The sequence below is a fragment of the Scleropages formosus genome, chromosome 10 (assembly GCF_900964775.1).
Source record: "Scleropages formosus chromosome 10, fSclFor1.1, whole genome shotgun sequence".
Lineage (NCBI taxonomy): Eukaryota > Metazoa > Chordata > Actinopteri > Osteoglossiformes > Osteoglossidae > Scleropages > Scleropages formosus.
The window spans coordinates 10,017,370-10,038,704 of record NC_041815.1 but is presented as its reverse complement, the minus strand read 5'-3'; the positions used below and the strand labels follow the sequence as shown (position 1 = coordinate 10,038,704).

At 41.4% G+C, this 21,335-nt stretch overlaps 1 protein-coding gene across 5 annotated transcripts in view; it reads left to right on the top strand.

Annotated features, from left to right (window-relative positions):
• Window positions 1–16,989, top strand: part of LOC108938328 (uncharacterized) — a 29,012-nt gene extending 12,023 nt beyond the window's left edge. Inside the window, exons 1-15 of one of the 5 annotated variants that reach the window (XM_018758825.2) lie at window positions 2,178–2,242; window positions 2,804–2,888; window positions 3,863–4,186; window positions 4,852–5,160; window positions 6,713–7,024; window positions 7,163–7,298; window positions 8,218–8,387; window positions 8,548–8,835; window positions 10,045–10,362; window positions 10,593–10,871; window positions 11,920–12,064; window positions 14,473–14,633; window positions 14,869–14,944; window positions 16,081–16,114; window positions 16,360–16,989. In XM_018758825.2, the coding sequence (XP_018614341.2) occupies window positions 2,852–2,888; window positions 3,863–4,186; window positions 4,852–5,160; window positions 6,713–7,024; window positions 7,163–7,298; window positions 8,218–8,387; window positions 8,548–8,835; window positions 10,045–10,362; window positions 10,593–10,871; window positions 11,920–12,064; window positions 14,473–14,633; window positions 14,869–14,944; window positions 16,081–16,114; window positions 16,360–16,530 (2,760 nt within the window). In that variant the 5' untranslated portion in view covers window positions 2,178–2,242; window positions 2,804–2,851 and the 3' untranslated portion in view covers window positions 16,531–16,989. Of the gene's footprint in view, window positions 1–1,645; window positions 2,243–2,803; window positions 2,889–3,862; window positions 4,187–4,851; window positions 5,161–6,712; window positions 7,025–7,162; window positions 7,299–8,217; window positions 8,388–8,547; window positions 8,836–10,044; window positions 10,363–10,592; window positions 10,872–11,919; window positions 12,065–14,472; window positions 14,634–14,868; window positions 14,945–16,080; window positions 16,115–16,359 lie in introns of those variants that run through there. The other 4 variants (XM_018758826.2, XM_018758823.2, XM_018758827.2 and 1 more) reach the window with 4 other exon arrangements.
• The last annotated feature ends 4,346 nt before the right edge of the window (window positions 16,990–21,335 follow it).

Genomic DNA, 21,335 nt, shown 5'->3' with positions numbered 1-21,335 from the left:
CTGTTTTGCTCTAAAAACGGTGTCTGTCACATGAGGGACTGTGCTCAATATTGCTGCTCTGGTACTATTTTGCACCAGTGTGCTCTTTGGCAACTATCCTACAGCAGTTGTTGGAAAACACTGCAAATAGTTCTTGAGGCAAGTAAATTTATCTGCAAGTGGAGAAGGTGATTAGAAACAGAAATTTGGGACTGTGCAGTGTAACTGGGATTTTTTCTTTTTTTTTTTTTTTTGGTATATTTTGTATTGGTATATTATATCTATTGATTGCTGATACTTTTGATGCTTTTCTTTCAGTTGATAAACAGTTGCAAAAAGTACATTTGCATTACAGAAACAGTGAGGTGCAGGCAGTGAAACCTCAAACGGCTTTTTGGCAATGTGGTGAAACTGCTCCCTTGCTCCTCTCTGAATGACTCAGGGTGTTGTCCTCCTCTGCCTGCTCACTACCTGGCTCCGTTACACCATTTCATGACTCAGCATCTTTGGTACCTTGTGTGTCTTTCACACTGCACCACAAGAAGTTGATTGTCTCTGCCTGTGTAACTGCCAGTTTGGGGAAATAGCTGAGATGTAGAGTATGTCAGAGATGGTGTGAGAAAAACCAGGAAAGATCTGCTGAGACCTGGTAGACCAGTTGCTTTCCTGAGACCATTCACACCCGTTTAAGTAGGGAAATGATTCCAAAAGGACAAACATTACATCCCATTGAAACCACACGATAATCGAAAGACACAATGGTAGAAGTGTGGAGATTTATTAGATAAAAATTTAAAAATAACTTGATCCTCAAAATATTCTGGTTAACATATTCTTTACATGAAAATGCCAGTGTTTCAATGAAACTGGATTTATCTTTTTTTCCGGGTGATTTTAAGCAATTTAAAAGCAGTCACTAATGCATTGTGCCTGTGCAAGTTTATTTTGTACCAAGAGTTTAACTCTTAAGCAGTTTATTGAAAAAATCCCTATTGGTGAGTTAGTAACCACGGCAAAAAAAGGCAATAAGATTATTGCATAGCAGCAATGAGCCAGAGTCAAAGAGGTCAGAAAACAGGTAATGATGGGGGCAGACGCAGAGAAAGTGACCGGTCCGATACTCGAGGTGGGAAAAGATAACTGAAGAACAGGCAGAGGATGTCCTTCAGATGTAAAAAATGGCTAGTGATCTCAATGAGTGCAGCTCATTGGGAATTTTATAAATGCAAGAGTGGAATCTGTGAGTTCTTGATAATGAAGTAGTGCAGTGCTGGAAGTAGAAACAAACCAGTTAAAGCATTAGCTTTTCGTGGATTGCAGAAAGGGGCACAGAAACATCACTTAGGCCTACTTGTAATCCAAAAAGAAGATGAAATATATTCTCATTGCAAAGATAGTTATGATCTATGAACACACAGGAACTGGATATTAATTTGTTCGGCTTAAAATCAGTAGTAGGGGATACATTCTGGGTACAGTAGGAATAAATATAAAATTTGTTTAATACTTTAAATGTGGTTAGTAGATTAAAATATATAGAATGAATAATGTTTTGTACTGCAGCTAGAGTGACCAAACTGAATAGCAAATTAATTTGACTTCAGTCACTATCAGATAAGAATGATCCCTTTACTGCCATTGAAAATAAACATCAGCAGAAAGAGCTGGGTTTCATATAAAAAGGTCTGGAAGCTCCAGTCGGCTTAGGAAGCAAATGTACGTGTGAAATATCACTTGGGTGGCGCGTGCGAGAAGAGCTTGAGGTTGAAAGGGAGAAACTCTGAGCTTTGCTTTGTCAGTTGCATTCCAGCTGTCAACACTGAGAAGTAAGAAGCACAATGTGAGAACTTGTAGATGCAATAACAAAAATATGATGAAAACACACAAGCCCATGTATAGTCACTGATGAATATTACTGTTGAGCAACCACACGGAGAGCTGAGGAGTTCCTGTGAGGACCCTCGCAGATGGTGATGTTTTTTTTGAGAGGGGTGGTAATGCAAACCAGCACATCAGATGACTGTGGCCACCCCTTGGTGTCTGTATAGTCTACCTAGATGATACAATGACAGACAGACATACAGAGCTCACAACAGACACGCGCGCACACACATACACACACACACACACACACACGCACGCGCACACACACACACACACACAAACACACATTTAAAAACACTCAACTCATTTCTCCTGCTTAATGAGAAAATGGGTGGTTCAGTTCTTCTGCTCCTGGGCTTAGTGTGTGTAAATGTGCTGGGTAAGTCTTTTGTGTATAGTTTATGTTGACCTTTCATTTAAATGTATTGACTGCTGGGTGACCTATTGCATATGTAATACAGAGGTATTTTTATCCATAAATCCAATTGTCACTCTATTGCTATATCTTTATCTACATGCAGATTAATTGTTACAGATTTTAACAATATATAAATACAAATCAGTAAAGCTGATTGATTCAAGTTGCATAAATCAGGTATCGTGTACAGTTGTAAATATCTGTCCTTTAAGTATACACCAGCTGATATATATTTGACATTGATTTTGGAGTAAACTGATTTAAATGAACAGAAAATACATTGCAAATAGTATGTGACAATTCTTGTAACAAATGAAAAGTCTGAATTAAATTGATTAATTAATTAATTAACAAATTATCCATCAGCATGCATGTTCACTGACTTATATGATAATTGACTTGTATGTTTTGCATTTTCTTAAGGTAGAGACCAAAAATTTGAAAGAGTTACTTATTATTTTGCTATGTGTAATAATCTACCTACTTATTTATCTGCCTGACACAACACTGTCCTCTTCTAAGGGTCTGAGGCACTAGCTGAACAATGCAGGGTGTCTAGATACAGGATGGATGAAGTGGGGCATCTGTGGTAGGATGCTGACCAGATGTGAGTTGCAGGGGGAAATTAATGGGGAAGTTAAAGGGGACATGCACAGAGGTCTTGGTGTGTATAAAAAAATCTGTTTCAGAGCCCAGAGCATGTTATCTTTTGGCTGAATGCTAATCTTTCAGCCTCCATTTCCAGATATGTCTAAATTTCCTCCACTAATCACTATTAGTAGGATTATTATTAGTGATTTTCTTGATTAATGCTTCTCTCCACTTCCTTATAACCAGAAAGATAGACAAGTCCATATACTTGAACACACGCTTTCACACAGGAATACAAAGAGACATCGCTCGCAACCCCTGCACTTCAAAAGTACTGAAACTTCTAGTCATTTCTGTGTTTCACAAGGATACACCTTTGTCTGTCTATGGTTAGCAAAACATCCTAGAAAACCTACTGAATCTACCAGAAATGAGCTGTAGCTAGAGAAACAGGACTGCAGAGCAGTGTGTTACAGGCTGGAAATGACCAGACAACTAACAAATTAACACAGTCTCTGGGGAGCAAGGATGAGAAAAATGGCATTAAATCAGACTCTCTGTACTTTATTTCTCATTTTCTTTGAAGAAATAGGTTTGGTATATTTTAAATGTATAAGTAGAGTTGTCCTTGTATCCTTACAGTATGAAATTGGATCCTGTACTTTCACACCCGATCAATATTCCAGGTGTGTTCTCTGCCTATGAGACACTGTCTGAAACCACTCATCCTAAGCAGGGTTGCGGTGAACCAGAGCCTAACCTGGCAACACAGGGCACAGGGCTGGAGGGGACACACCCAGGACAGGACACCAGTCTGTCACAAAGCACCACAAGCAGGACTCGAACCCCAGACCTGCCAGAGAGCAGGACCCAGCCAAACCTGCTACACCACTGCACCCCCCTATTGACACTTAGATTGGTGAAAAACCAGTGATTTTTCACCATAACACTGCTGATCCTCTGATGCATTTGGCACTTTGTCTTTCGCAGCTGACAGCTCTGACATTGAAGTGGAGAAGAATGTGTGGGCAGTTCTGGGAGAGGATGTGGTTCTGCGGTGCCAGTACATAGGCCAGTCTGCCATCCTATATTCCTCGTGGTCCATGGAGCAAACAAATGGAAAATGGAAACAGCTTGTTGTGTACTTTATGCAGCAGGTCACAATCAATGACAATAGATTTGGGATCCCGATTTCCTCGAGCAACCTCACTGTGACCATGAATGTCTCCAGCAAGGAGGATGAACAGGAATACAAATGCAGCTTCTTCACAGGATCAGAAACAACAGAAGGAAAAGTGACCCTCAGGATCATGGGTAAGCTTGAAGAAGGCAGACTCAGGTACTGAGATTAAAACATTCATACATAGATCATTCAGGTAATAGTCTCTGGTTTCATCATAATATTAATTACATTTTTATTTAATCATTTTCCATTTATGTCTTTTAAAATTATATTTTAGATATGATTTGCAACTGCATATTTCAAAGAGACAAAAACAATATAATAAATTAAATGAAAAGCTAACAACACATTTTTTATTAACCACATGTCCTTAAAAGGAATAGGGCTCTGCACTCTCTTAAATATGAATTGCCTGAACTGTCCCTTTCTGGGAACCTCTTTATCTCTCTAGCATGCAGCATTAAGTCTAAGCTATCAAATCAAGTCAGTTGAAAAGAAATTTAAATTTAGTTTAGTGTGATTCTCTCTGCCTGCATCACCTATATATCAGATTTCAAGGTCTGCGTTTCATTCTTCATAAACTCTTTCTAGTAAGGTCAAAATGCGGTCAGGACTATAGACAGTTCTCTTGTTGAACTGTGTATGTACTTCACAGGCAAAGCATTAGACTGACTTTGCATTTAATGAATCAAGTAATCATCACAGTCACTCAAGTATGTTCTTATCACTTTTTTCAGTTCATGAAAAAATTCAAGTATAACTCCACACTGGTCTCACCTTGTGTCCCTCTGTGAAGCTCCACCCTCAGTTCACACTCAGGTGCAGGAGGCTGTGGAGAACGGGCTGCACTACCAGACTGTCATCTGCTCTGCCACTGGCGGAAGACCTAAAGCTGAGCTTTTCTGGCTGGTCCATGGCCAGCAGGCCAGTGGGCAGGCATTCTCTATTAACACCACATCACTCGAGGGCCCTAATGGGACCTTCACTCAGACCAGTGTGCTCCAGTTTGCCACCCATGTTATGAATGAGGGCTATGTCACCTGTGCTGTCAATCACAGAGCCCTAGCTACCCCTACTCATGTGAGAGTGGAAGTGAAGCATTTTGGTAAGTTGGGAAATGTAGTGCAATTCCCTGACAATGACAATAGAAAACATATAGTGTTTATATGGTGCATTACTTCTCATACAGAAACTTTCTGTAAGTGCTTGTACGTCACATGTAGGCATTTCATGATCATTGCTACTTTTGTGTGTTTAAATGCATGCAGGCACATGTTAATGTGTGCCCTTGTGTACTTTTTAGAGTTGCTATTCTTTGGTGATGAAAGGATATATATCCAAAAAATCAAATCTAATATATATTTTTCCCTTGTGGATGTTCTCAAAGGAAGCATTGAAAGACAGAACTTTAAAAAAATCTGCCAGTAAATTCAGAAATCTGATTTTTTATTCAGTTTAAAGTTAGTAAAAATTAAGTTTTAGTGGAAAAATATGACCAAATCTCTGTCTACACCATCCTGTTGATCACCCTAAACATACATACTGTAGATGTCCACCAACCATCATATTCTTGCATGCACTTTTGTCAACAACCACCTGCCACCCCAAATTCCCTTCTCTTTCTATCAAAGGTGTCTTCGAGGGAGGCTCATTCATCCTCACTTGACAGCAGCTATGAGTCCCTCTTTAGGGCTCCAAACCAAAAATTAAAAGTACACTTTCCTTTGTCTTTAAGTTTTGTTGGAGTAGGTTTAAGAATCATGAAAGTGAGCCCATGTGAAATGTTCTCAGTGAATTGTAAAGTATGTGAACTCCATCCTGCTTCCTGTCTGCTCACCTGTTCCCCAAGGACCGCAGGTGTTGCGCGTGTCTGTGCTGACTGTGCTTCCTGTGTCAAACCAGTAGTTGAATTCAGCTGTGTAACCACAGACAGATGCACACAAAACAAACGCTACCTTTTGCTCATGCACATGCGTCTTTATGCAGTCTTTCTCTCATATGAACCAATGATTTATGTTTATTTTTCAGGGGAGCATTTGACCAGGTTAGGTTAAGGCAAAGACTCATACTTTTCCAGTCTGTCTTGGGAACTGTTTGACCTGATTTTCAGATTTTTAGCCATTATTATTATTATTATTATTATTATTATTATTATTTAGCTGAAACCTTTATCCAAGACAGCTAACAGGGATAAGTTATACAAATCACAACAGTGCTTACAAGTTTGCAAGATAACTACCAGATGAGTGGAACAACCAAAGGCAGTTGTGAAAGAATTACACTGTTATAAGGCATCTGGCAACAGGAAAGAAAAACAAAAATTCTTAGGTCCAAGTAACAGTGGCTGCCCCACCTTCCTGGGCATTTTACTACATTACAACATGCTTGTGCCACTAACACCAAGAAGTACAGGTCACTTAGCTCAAGATGCACACTTCTTTGAATATCTTAATGCTTCATTTATACCTCTGTGAAGCCACACAGCCTGACACAGCCAACAACTGTCTGTCACAGCATGTAAAATGTGCACTGGAAAGCACAGAGCGATGATGTCACACAACCACTTGGTACTAGCTCTCTACCTACAACTCTGTTCTGTCCTGTCAGCTGAAGATGTGTTTATAACTAACCCTGCCCTGAAATCATATTCATTGTAGTTGCACCTATTCTGACAATGGAAACAAACTTGGTTCAAGAGAAAATGGAGGATTTTCATGAGGTCACCTGCAGGGCTGAAGGAGGACGACCTGCCCCAAGCCTCACCTGGTCTCTGCCTGAAAACACATTCAGGGAATGGAACATCTCGGACAAGATGCAACAGGACAGACGTGCATACAATGACACGGAGACACTCAGCAGCACCCTCCGCTTCCCTGTGCATTTGCATGAGGGCTGGAATGTCACCTGCATCATTAATCACCCTAAATTTCTATATGAGCAGAGGAGAACCTCTTCCCTGCCCACATACCGTGAGTTATGGGGCCAAGCCCCATCCCCAACCAGCTTCTTGCTCTTTCTATCCAGCTCAAAGCTCAGACCAGGTAGCTGCTAGACAGCTTGGGGAATCCCAGATCACTGAACCCTCCCTGCACCCTCTGTGTGCCCAGGATTTTTCTCAATGCAGGTGTTCAGCCCAGGGGGTTCATCTGCGGGGCAGATACTGTTGGAAGAGGGCAATAGCAATGTAAGCATCCAGCTTGAGGTGGCAGGAAATGTTCCACATTACCAGGTTACCTGCACCAAGTAAGAACTGCTATCCACTCCACAGATTTGATAATGGATATGAATGGAAATAAAACATCTATAAATAATAATTTTATTACAAGTATGATTAAATATGTTGGCATTATTACAGTCATGTCTAAAAATATCTTTTGTTTAGATTTTTCATGAATTTTAAGTGACATTTTGCTGTCCATGGACCAATTATTTTTTCATGACAAATAATGTAGAGGAGGTTGTATATACAGACTGGTGCTTTTACAATGGTGCTTTCTAGAGTTGTATAGAAACATCATAAAAACCAGCTTACACTAACAGAGAATATCATAACCATACACCATGTTCCTCAATATGAGGACTATATACAAATTTAAACAATGCTTGAGTATCTTGTGTTTTTCATATTGTCCTTGCTTCATAAAGTATAAAAGTACATTAATACCATGTCAGTTATTAGTGAGGTATACACGGCCTGTAAATCTTGAGTTAAGCGGATATGAGAAAAAAGTGAGAAAATCACATTTGCCTCAACAATCTTCTCATCAAAGTTCTCTTACCAAACTGCGTGTTTCCTGCCTTACACACCTCAGCACTGCTTGTCACATTCACGATCAGCTATTTCATGTCAATCCCGGAGGCCCAGCTCTCATGACCTCCACGTACCCTTTACAATGGCTTGTGTCAGACAGCTGTCTGTCTAGTGGTAAGCAGCAGCAAAGGGCTCTGCTTAAAGTAATCGTAAGCCTACTCAACCTAAATTTCTCTGGTAACTTAAGCAGCGAAACCAATGAATGACAGATGGATAAATGAATGGATGGATGAATAGATAGATTGATAGATAATGTATGGGTGAAACACACACCTTTTTTCCTATTGAGTCTTAGCAGTACCCAGAATCTGTTTTACCTTTGGCAACAATTTTGATTTCTCTTTTTCCTAGGGAAGACGGCTCCCTCCCCAAAGATATGACTGTGACTGGTAGCTCATTGTGGATTGGTGGCCCCGTGGAACTGGCCCATGCTGGACAATATGAGTGTCAGGCCTCATACTACCAACACAAGGTGTCAGTGCAGCTGGAGATACAGGTTATTCCTGAAGAGCTGCCACAAGGTACAGTAGCCCCACCCTGTAGCTTTTAGCATGGAGGCATAGTAGACGGCTTAGATACTATCACAAGCATTTCCTTTTCATTTCACACTGCTAGTTAACATTTTTTACTGTCGATTTACTCTTTACTGAAAGTATCTCACTCTCTCCCCCATCCCTTCAGTGGTTGTTCCTCCCATCATTATGACTCACACCTGGGTGAATTCAGACCTCAGGGCCTTCCAGTGCTCAGCCACTGGCGCCATTCCAGCAGCCAGTGTGTCCTGGCTTTTTCCTGAGGATCTGTCTAGAACAATCCTGTCCAACGACACATTCCAGAACGAAACACACTGTGTCAGCAGAATTCTGCTCCGACCCATCTGCTTGTCTAGGGAGCTCCTGGTGGAGTGTGTGATACAGCACCCTGCGCTGTCTAGTGCAGCGATCCAACAGATCACGCTTCCAGCATGCTGTGAGTGTGGGTCACAAGCTCAAACAGCGCTCTCTTTACACCACTCAGATATCACAAAGGGACATAAACTAGTGCAGTTAACATAGTAAATGAAAATCAAGTGGTTCACTGATGGTTCAGAACAAACCCTCCTGAAATATTGCAAACTTAGTCCCAATGCATACTTGACCTAGTATGTATATATGATGGGTAAGTGAATCAAGGAAAGTACTAATTAAGCTAAAAATATTCACTAAAACTTTTTTGGGTCACAACTACTAATATTAGGGAATGATATAAACCAGTTAATTTAACTTGAGTAATATACTTTTTGCTGACTCATTTTTAACTCATCTGTAACAGAGAGCAGTTTCTGCTGAAGTGTAGTGCACAACAGGACAAAGAGTGTAAAATGAAGTTGCGTTATTCATCCAGTAAGATTTTGCAATATTTTTAAATGCTAAGAATCGTGTCTTGTTGCAATGGACAATATTTACTTACACATACACGGCATCTGAAGCGTTTGTCCCATACGGGGTCGTAGGGAGCCGGAGCCTAACCCAGCAACACAGGGTGTAGGGGGGCTGGAGGGGGAGGGGACACACCCAGGACAGGACACCAGTCTGTCGCTAGGCACCCCAAGCAGGACTCAAACCCCAGACCCACCAGAGAGCAGAACCTGGTCCAACCCACTGCGTCACCGCACCCCCACACAATATTTGCCATTATGTAAAAATAATTACATTTAACTTATAGTTATATATCATAACATTGGAGAACAAATTTATGGAGAATAATTTCAGAACAAATTAAATGTATCTTTCCATTTTTCTTTCACTCTGCTAGTTTTCCATAACCAGTTTACCTAACTGGTTATTTTTTCCACTTCAGTGCATTTTCCAGAATGTCCTGTCTGTAATGTCCTGTCTTTCTTTGCATATAAGTAGAAATATCAGATTTTTCAGACATCATTTACACATTTAACTGAAATGTGTAATTTAATGACATTACATTTTTTTTTACAGCTTTAACACAGTGTGACACTCAGCAGCTAGAGTATATGTTTCTTCTACTGCCAGATTTTCATTTAGCAGTTTCAAGGTTATTATAGATTAAAATGGAAATTCAGTCTTTATTCCTTGGTGCTTGGGGTTCGTCTACTGCCACTAGCTGACAGAATGATTGACAGGGTCTGCTACAGCCTGACCTCCAGGATGTGTCTTCTGACAGTTGGCCCTGACGTCAGCCTGCATTCTACTACTGCGTGGGAGGATGGCATTCAGTACACTCTGGTGGAGTGCAGAGCAGAAAGCGCCAAACCTGCACCTGCCATTGAGTGGACCATCAAGAATGACCATGGGAGCAACAACACCATCCAGCTTTCTGAGGTCACAACCACCAACTGGACTTCTGAAAATGGGTCCATCACTGTACACAGTGTAGCACGACTGCCCTCTCACTCGTTCTATAGACGAATTGTGACCTGTGTTGTGACCCACGAAGCTCTGGAGAAGGAGATCATGAAAGAAATCTGTATACCTGCAGTGGGTACGTTTTACAACGCATTTCTTGGGCTTTATGTCACCAATGAAATTTCAAGGTCAATATCAACCCATAATGCTTTATGACAGTTAGAGTTAGGGCTAAGGTTAGACCTAGCGATCATCCTTTCAGTAGATTGAAATCTTATCTTCTTGCTTTCTCTCATTTTCTTCCACTTTCTCCTTCTGTCTTTGTCACTCTCTCTATATATATCTCTCTTACTATCCTTTTCTCAGAGCCCCCAGTTCCAGTGGTCTCCATTAGAAACCAGCAGGTCTCGTCCTGGTGGCTGGCTGTTTGTGAGATCACTTGGCACATGGAGTTTAATCTCTCCTGGGTCCTTCCTGAGAAAAACACAGGCCGGACACAGCCATGCTTGAGAACAGATGGAGTTCGCTATTGGGCTAACAGCACCTATGAGTTTCCTTTGGACCTGCATGAGGGACAGAATCTCACTTGCCGCATCCAAACTGAGCACATTAGCATTGACAAGACTGTGCACATTCCTCGATACAGTAAGTCCAGCAAAGTCTTTGGAGGAGCATATGTTGTCTAACACACATACATGATGTAATCAAACCCCTCTCACTGTACACTCATTCCGTGTACTTTCAGTATGCACTTTCTCTGCATACAGTGACCCCACGTTCGCTATGTGGTATAGCTGGAGTGATTTGAGACAAATTTCATTGCCGCAATTTTTTTTTGAGGGTTGTGACATTTTTCATTGTGGTTTTAAAATGTTTATTTATTTTTTTAACTATAGCAGTATTGTTTTTTGATCTGGTGAAATTTCAATAACGCAAAATTTTTGTTTACAAAATGTTCTGTGGAGGCTGAGAGTTTTGGTGACACTGATACAAATTCAGTGAGAACAACCAGTTAACACTAAAAGAGCACCATAGATAGATGTCTGAGTGTTTTCACTGAGATCTTCAAGCCACAATTTACCCTGCATTCATCATATGGTTTTATTTCTTCTGTGCATAATAAGAAAAAGCAAATTAGTCCTATTACACTGCCCATTAGTTAATGTTTACAAGCGCGTCTGTATGCTTACAGTGGGGCATGGTGGCACAGCAAATAGAGCTGCTATCTCACAGCACCTTGGTGGTGTAAGAGGACATGGGTTTGATCCCTGCTTAGTCTGTGTGGAGTTTGCATGTTCTCCCTTGTCTGTGGAGGTTTCCTCCCACAGTATAAAGATATTGTCAGGTTCACTCATAGTTTGTGAGTGACAGTGAGAGAGTGTTCCATTGATGTATGGATGAGTGACCCATTGTAAGTAGTGTATGTAGCAGTGTAAGTCACCTTAGTGAATAAGGTGTGTGAGCTGATAACACTACATAGAGCTCTTTGGAAGTAAGTTGCTTTGGAGAAAAGGTTCTGCTAAATAACTAAATGTTTGTTGTAAGCATGTGTACACTTATGTCTCTTGGATTTGTGCCCACCCAATCAGGACTTTGCAGCACTGCAGCCTACAAACCACAAGAATACAACAGCTTTTTTTCATTGACAGGTTTGCTATTTTTTCCTGTTGACTGACCCATGTTTTTCTGACAGACATCTCCCTTGCACTGGCGAATGCCACCTTGGTTTTAAGGAGGAACCTAGTGCAAAGGGTAACTCTACAGGCACATGTTCGAAACCAAAAGGTCCAGCTCAGAGTTCATGGCAAGATGCCAAGATTCAACTTTACCTGCTTCAGGTGTGTCTGCATGCTCAAGATTTTTGTCAGCTTTTGTCAGCACTGAATAATGCCCAGTATAATGTTACTGAGGTTGCTGACTATATTGATATATTGCTCTGATTAATGTGACACTGCTTTAATAAGTGTCTCAGTGGCTGTCGTTGACACTGAAGACCCTTAAATACTATTAGAAATTAATTTTTCCACACTCCTCTATACACCTTCACACTCCTTATTGTCATAGCACACTCATTAATGCCTGCAGTATATTCATTAGTACAAAGCTATGTTCATGAATACCAAACCTTTCCCGTTTAGACAAAAGCATCATGATAACATTAAAAAAATTAACAAAGCACTTATTTTTATTAACACCAGTCTACTAACACTAACTTTGTGCTGATGCTGTTCACATGTTGCATGTTTGCATTAACACAGTTTGCTTATCCTGTTCAGCACTGTCCTTTCACTAGTCCCATTGACACAGTTTTGATGTCTGGACAGATTAAAACGACTCTCTTTTAAATTAAAAAGCACTATCATTAACATTTCCTTTTTTTCTATTACCCTGCATCTCTCTCATAATGTCATGTATCTTTTAATAAGTTACATCCCCACATCAGTGTAATTTTTTTTAAATTTGAAAAACTCTGTCTCCTTACCCTGTCGTCATTTACATGCTTTATTTACCTTATTTACAGCAGAACCACTTGCTGGTCACATGTTGCTTCAACATCAGTGAATAAATAGATTGAAGGTTCTTTGGTGCCTCTGAATTGCAAGCAGATAAATCGACATAAATTATCAACAGACTACACAAATCACAGCAGAACTAAACTGCCTCTAGCAAAAATTGCATGTTGTGTATTCACTTAAAGAACAGAGTAATGATGTTTACCTCCTTGATCTTAGCATGGTAAACATATTTTGTCAGCTGAGGTCTATTGCTTCACTCACTGCTGGTGTCCACCAATGGTAGACGCCAAGTGCCCTCAAACCAGTGTTTTTAGCATCTGCATCTACAACTGAGGAATTGAACATGATCCATTCTGACTCCATGTCCATTTCTTGGGACAAAGGACTCGTTTGCTTGGAGGTGGAAGTTGACTTCATCTCACACTGAGCTGTCAGCCAGTCATTCCCAGAAAACTCTCAGAACATTTGGGCCTCCCAGGTCTTTCTGGCTAGCACTCAATCCATCGAATTGCACTCACCACCAAGTTGTGATCTGTTGACAGCTCTGATCCTCTTTTTACCCGAGTGTGCAAAATGTACGGCCTCAAGTCTGATGACGTGACCATAAAGTCTATTATTAACTTTTAGCCCAAGATGCTTTGGTACCAGTACACTCATGTTCCTCCTTGTGTTTGAAAATTTTGTTTGTGACGGACAGTCCGTTGCTAGCACACAAGTCCAGGAATAATTTACCACTTGGGCTCAGATGCAACAAGCCACCCCTAATCATGTCCCTCCAAGTATCTCTATCATTCCCAAAATAGGCATGGAGGTCCCCCAGCAGGACTACAGAGTCAGTAGACAACAACCTCTTGGGTGCATCACTCACTTTCTGTTAGAAGAGAATGGATGTGCACAAGTTTGGTGGATGTGCACAAGCAAAAGTGAAAATTTTCCTCTCTGTGACCCACACCCGCATTGAAGCAACCCTCTTGTCCACAGTGGCACCTTCCCCCACCAGAAAAGACCCACATCACCCAGTTTCCAACTCTAGTATGTTTGGGTTTGTGCCACTCATGCCTGCCACATTGCACCCAACCCCCTCCCCAAAACCTTGCAGGTTGTGAGCTCACAAGATGGCCCCATACCACCAAAGCAACTTTGTTATGTGGGTCACCTGGACAGCAGGCACTCACTGGCAAACACCAACCCAGCACCTGGCTATAGGGGAGGATCTCGGTAATGCTGTTCTGGGCAAGGTACACTCAGTTTTTGGACGTGTACTCATGGGGCCTTTGCGAGCCCCCCCACCTCAAACTTGTTTCAAAGGGAAAACCTTACCAAGAGTACCTGGCTCCAGATGACATAAATCACTAGGCCCACCACCATGTCAACATGATTGTAGGGAGCTTACATTCAGCTGGTCATAATATATATAACTTTTAGAATAAGGTGCTTTACAGATATATGGTATAAATAAGTTCTAATGAATCATGATTTGAATATAATTTGAATAATGCAAGCAAAATTATATAGTTTATGGGAAAGCAATATTGCTTTTTCTGAGGGTTGGGAGTGATCATTTACTCTTCAGTATTCTCATGGCTTGAGGAAAATTGTGTAACATGAAAGCAGTTGTCTTTGGGGCTGAGAGAGAGGACCACTCCTTGCTTTGCTGTGTTGAGGACCTGAGGAAGTCTGTTGGCCAGCTCCTTAATTGCAACTCTATTGTCCCTCCTCTCACTAAACAGGAGCGACGGTTCACCTGCCATTACTGAGGGAGTGGCATTGGTGTTCCCGTTCCTGGTGTCGGAGCAAGATGCTGGGCTGTATACCTGTCACGCATCCTTCTACCACCACCACACCACCCTTCTCCTTCAGGTGGAAGTGGCTGACAAGGATGAGGAGCTCTGTGAGTGCCCACTTAATGTACTAGACCCCAACCTCCTTGGAACTGCTGAATGAATTGTACTTAACATCTTGGCCAGAAACACGTAGGGAAACCACGGACTGATTTATTTCCTAAATACGAGTACTCAGTTGTACTTCTACAAATCAGAAGTCTCACTCTTAATTTTTCTGTGGCAATTTCTAAGCAAACACATTGCATTTCTTTGACTCTTAAACATGTTGCATTGCTTTTGCAGGGAACATTGTGTTGATCTGTTTTTCCATGGCAGTGGCGATCGTGCTGATACTCATCGTTTGTCTCTGCATATTCTGGTGAGCCATGTGGCCGAGCTGCATACAGTTACAGGTAGTAGGTCGGCACAGACCGCAGGAGAGAGCTGTTCTGACAAACAGGAAGCAATGATCTTTATCGCCCCCCACCCCTTGGCGCCCAATGTGGCGCTTCATTATTCATAAACAGGATGCTGTGGGGCTGACATCGGCACGTACTGTTGTCTCTTTGTCACAGCTGCTTGAAGATCTCAGTAAAGCAAATTACAGGATGAAATCTTTATAGGTGTTTCAAGGCAGCGTTTTTTTCAGTTGTCATCATATCCTTCTTCCTTATCACTTGACCAAGCACATTCAAAGTGTCCTTAATAGAAACATTACATTAGTTTTCTGTATGCTAGCATGATGTTTTGTTTGTTTGCCTGTGTGTCTCACTTTTTTTCTCTTTAAAAAACTTCTTAAATTATATTCATCTGAAACTGTTGCAGATTTTTTGCAATGCTGAGTGGGTAGTTTACCTATTCTTGCAGGCCGTGTGCTGTACATATGAACAACTGGATTCTTCAAAAAAAATTGAGTAATTTCCATACTTGCTTGGTGCCAAACTTGGCCCTTACAAGTATTTTAATATCTCTGAAGTATATTAATGATGAGTTGCACACTAAAAGTTAACATTCAGTATATGTAACAATATAGAACAAAACAAATAGAAAAAGTATTTGGACATCCTGAACTGGCCCACTTTATTACACCTGGAGAGGACTTGAATAGATTAGTTTTTCACCACCCTTAAATGTGAACATTACAGACAGTGTGATTTTTCCACCCATGTATTACTCTTAGTGGCTTCTTCTTCCCCACTCCTCATAGAATGAATACTAAGTAGTCTTCCTTTCTGTCTTTGACACGTAATGAAAGTAGGCTCTCAGGAATCACTGTTAAATCTCTCAGAGTTCTTGCAGACCAAGGAATAAATTAGTGCATGCTCTGCGAGACCAGCATAAAGCAGAGAGAGAGCGGTTTTGCCTTGTTACGCCAGAAGCCATCATTCATTCATAAGCATTCACTACATGTAACATTTCCCCTATTTCTAAACCAACCACAGCACATCAGTACTCATCAGCTGAGGTGATGTTGCCCCAGATATTTAATATGCTCTTCTATTTTATGTGTTCTAGCAAAAAGCATAGAAGGGAATCTTCAGCATCTGTGGTGAGTATTTTGTGAAGGATTTTTTTTGGTAGGGTGGAGCATTGTGTTTTTGAGTGCTGAAATTTGCTAGAACTTGTCACTAAATCTTTTGCCTACACACATTCTATGATTAATAAAAAATTTAATAAAAGTTTAAGAAATTTACAGAATGTATGATGCATTTTCCACTGTCACGTCTTCCTACAGTCCTCTCTATCTTTGTCTCCTGTATATTTGTAATCTTGTGTGGTCTTCTTGTCCCACAGGTGTCCTCTAACAAACGAGAGTCACTGGCAGCCCTCACATCCCTGATGGCAGACCACCGCTCTCCAGAGCTGAAGAAGTCGGCAGTGCCAACTCCCCTGATCCAGAAGGACCAGCAGTACCCAGAGCTGGTTCGTTACTCTATTGTCATCGACATCAAATCCACTGTGTGACTGCATGTTGAGTGTGAGGCCTCAGAGCTCCTTGAGGACTTGAACTCCTTTTCTTGTACACTGCCAGAAGACAGGTGCAACAGCACTGCCCAAAGAGTAGCTTCAATATACAATGTTAGAAGCAGTGAAGGGGACAAATCAGCTGTTAAAACAGAGGTCAAATCAGAGAGCTATGGGTAAATATGTTAGAGAAGCAGTTGCTTTATGGAAAATATCTTCACGCTGTGATATCTGTTTCTCTTCTGCTAAGGTTGGGTTAAGAGATGCCTTATAAGCATGATTAAATACTACGCACCTGGGAGCAATTGCAGCAGCTTGCACCATTCATGCAATTGGTTATTGGGCTTGCGGTCTGATGTTTGTATCTTTGATAATGATAATGATTAATTCCTAAAGGTCAATGGGCTAATATCAGTGTTAACATGTGGTAATGTCAATAAAACCAGTATCTTCAACTCATTTTTTGTCTTTACAACATTTATTCAGTTTCCTTTGCAGGTTTTAGCATTACATACAGTGTTATGAGTTTCTATTGCACAGCATTTGCTGTTACAAAACCAGTTTTACAAAGAGATATGAAAGGATGTTTTCAGAATAAATGAGACAAGGATTATTTTTAATCAGCACTGCTTTTTGAATGTACTGTATAAATTATGTATGCCTTTGATTTACATATGGGCTGCATGATCTATTAAACCTCAAGCATTATCAGTAAGGTATATTGAGAATACACAAGTTTATATATTTGTGCTTTTTTCAATAAAACTTAACAAATTAATTGTGTGGTGGTTTTTTGTTCCTGTGCTCCAGCTCTTTGCAGTATGTGTGCCAAGCTTATATATGCAAATAGATGTACATCACTTTGTATAGAGGCATCTGCTAAATGAATAAATGTAAATGTAATGTAAATACATACGCATTTGCAGAAGTTCACACCAAAATATAGACAGTGACACACATACACAAATATACATTCCCACTGTACAATTCACTACTGTGCAGAATATTCCTTCACTTGTTGTATATCTCTCCAAACTGTGGTGAGTGAGAAAATGTCTCTTGTTACAATGTTAGTGATAGTTTTGGAGCTGTCAGTGTTGTCTTAAGGGGGCTAATGAACTACATTTCCCATAGTGCTTCCAGAGTTAGCACAGGTATAATCAGTGCTACTCTGGAATGCTACACTGTATGTCAGTAATTACAAACATGCTCCCTGGCCTCATGTGCAGGTTCACCAGACGAATGAAGGCCCATTTCCATCCCTAAATATTCCATGATCAGTGGTGTTTCTTATTCAGGGTGAAAGCAATGTTGCTGGCAGAAGCCCAGAGACAGATCACTCACAGTAACATCACTCTTTCCAACACTCTCTCCAGTCTCTCCAACGCCACTCTTTCCAGTCCTCCCTCCAATTTCACAACCCTAATCTTATTGCTGGAAGAAGCCCTCTGGAATGTTAACATGGCAACAAATGATCCAAACACCTTTAGCAAGAGAATCAAACGCACACTGTGTCTCTCTTTTTGCCAATAAGGAACATGGATTTCAAGGAGACCCTCATCATCTTGTCTAAATTTGTGTATAATCTCTCTGCCTTTCTTGATCCACTGCCTCCTTTGGACAGCAAATCGTCATTTCAGCAACCTTTTTTCATGCAATTCATTTATAAGCACCCTGGATTAAGGGTCAGAGTGTTACAATCCAAATTCTCTTGTCAGGCTTATTAATTGACTGATGCGTCTCCAGCAGAGTTACATATGAACCCTGTACTGACCCCTTGTCCTTGTTTATCTACAAAGCAAGTTATTTAAGATTAATTGCATACTCATAAATGTAGCCCAGATATGGCAGCGATCCATGTAAGCAGCTGCAAGAGTAAATGACTTCATTGTGTTATCTCTTCAATAAAATAATCTAATTAAGGTAGTTTTTTGCAGAAGCAAGGGAATTGATGCATATGTATTATGGCCTACCACTGAGGCCATCCTTTGACACTGTGATAGTAAGGTCAGGAGATGTGAAGATGCAGGTTTATGGTGCACTTTGTAAGTGAGCAAAGCCAAAAGAAGGTGCAAGAATGAGGACTGGTTAGAAGCACAGACACCACATGTGGCTTGCTCTTTGCAACCAGACTTGAGACCAGAATGCTGCAGGTTGAAACCTCACTACTCTTGCACCCCCAAGCAGCAGACCGCACTTGAAGCCCTTTGAGTAAATATCTCTATAAATGTTATGCAGTACAAAAGAGTTAAGAACAAAACGAAGTGGCTTTGCTTCATGAGATATACTTAATTGCTTAATTTAATAGTGGCAACTACGCAAACTCTAAATGTACTTGAAATAAGGGTAAGATTGATTGTTAAAATGCCCTCTACTGCTGACTCTGGGTTTACTTCACTGCTAACTTAAAATATGTTCAGAGGCTTTTTAACTGAATGGCCATTCTGGGGTCCTGTAAATGATCCAAAATGGTTCTTCTTTGGTATTACTGCAAAGAATTCAATTGAGTTTTGTGTCCTTTTTAAGAAATTAAGGCTTTGCGATACCCCCCCGATCCACACACACACTATCATGTCCATGCCAGTGGTAATGTTTAAACAGACTGTGACACAGAAACACCTTAATTTAGAAAATATTTTATTACTTGGAATGTTCTAGGACACTGCAGGTTTCTGTTGTGTGTGTGTGTGTGTGTGTGTGTGTGTGTGTGTGTGTGTGTGTGTGTGTGTGTGTGTGTGTGTTAGATGTCAGAAAAGAAAAGCTGAATATTTTCTAGGAAGAATTTTTTTTTACATTCAGTAACATAATTCAGAGTGACACAGTAAAAAAATATCAGTTGAAACAATCTCAAAATGGGATTTGAGAACACGGATTACTGTGGTTACTTCCTGTTTTTGTGATCTGCCTTTTGTCAAGACACCTGTTCAGAGCAGTTTCCACCTCCTTGTGCTGGACCTGTTAAACACTACTTTCAATATGGGGGTTTACATTTTGCTCAGCTGCTGTTCTTCTAGGTTCTTTTTAATCAGGCATGTGGACATGGGCTTACAAAGGGAATTACACACGCTGGCTGAAACTGCTTGTCCTAAGTGGGGCCGCAGTGAACCGGAGAATAACCCAGCAATACAGAGCACAAGGCTGGAGAGGGAGGGGATACTCACCAGTCCATCGCAAGGCAACCCAAGTGGGATTCGAACCCCAAACCCGCTGCACCACCACGCCAACCACAAAGGGAGTTAGTGCAGTGTTTTTGCAGTATTAGTAGTATTATTATCTCCTCTGTCTCTCACAGTATAATCAGCCACAATTTTATCTGAAGTTGTTTTATCCAGTTGCACACATTCTAGCCTTAAGCACTACTGTATATTTTTATTGTCTAAAAGACAATGTGATATTATAGCGACTTCTGATTTCAGGAGCAGCTGGAATGGTTCTGAATGCTGTAAATCAAGGGTGCAAGTGAGCAGCAGGATGGCTGTGTCACCTCACCTGGCTTGAATCCAGTACCTTGTTTGGTGCTCCTTTTACATTTACTAGTTCAGCTGTTGCTTTAGTACCTCACCTTGTTAAGCGGCTTACACTTACACACGCAGGCTGAAGCCACTTGTGCCGAGCGGGGTCGTGGTGAGCCGAAGCCTAGCCTGGCAGTGCAGGGAGTAGGGCTGGAGGGGGAGGGGACACATGAAGGACAGGGCACCAGTCTGTCACAAGGCACCCCAAGCGGGACTTGAACCCAGACCCACCATAGTGCAGGACCTGGCCAAACCTGCCATGCCACCACACCCCCCACTGCTTATAATTATCTACCCATTTATACTACTGGGTAATCTTACTGGAGCAACTTTGGGTAAGTACCTTGCTCAAGGGTACTTCAGCTGGAGGTGGGAATTGAGTTGCAACCTTTGGTCCAAAGGTAAATCTTTCACTATACTACCAGCTGCCCCTCTTATTCTGATGAGATATGCACTAAAGGAAAACTCAAGAGAAACTGTTGGCACACACTGCCCTAGGAGAAAGTGTAAGTGCACATGATGTGAGAGACTAGTGTCCTTTCTGCAATGTCTCCTGTCTCCAACTGGCTTCAGTTCAAGCAATTTAAACAGGAGAAGAAGTTATTGAAGTGGGCACATTTAATTGTTATTCTTCTGTAGAGAAACATGAATTCTCTATCAGTAATCACTTACCACAAGGCAAGGTGGCACAGCAGGTTTGATCAGTGCCTGTTGTGTGACAGGTCTGGGGTTTGAGTCTTGCTTGGGGTATCTTGCAGTGGACTGTTGTTGTCTCCAGGGTGTTTCCCCTCCACTTCTGACCTTATACCTTGTGTTGCCAGGTAGGCTCCAGCTCACCACTTTGGACACACACACACATTTTCTGGACTGCTTGTCCCATACGGGGTCGTGGGGAACCAGAGCCAACCCGGTAACACAGGGTGTAAGGCCGGAGGGGGAGGGGACACACCCAGGACGGGACGCCAGTCCGTCGCAAGGCACCCCAAGCAGGACTTGAACCCCAGACCCACCGGAGAGCAGGACTGTTGTCCCACCCACTGCGCCACCGCACCCCCCCCCCACTTTGGACAAGTGGTTGTCAATGTTGGTTGGTTAACTACTTGTCCAGTGCATAGCACCATGATCTGGAGCCTTTCCAGGACACTGAGGCCACATGACACGGTAAATCCTAGACAGGACAGCTGTCTGTCAGAAGGTGACCACATTCACACAAAACAGACCACTTGGAGTCTCCAGTTTACCAGAAACAAATTTGAACACACAGCTCAGGAGCTGTGAGGAACTTGCACTATG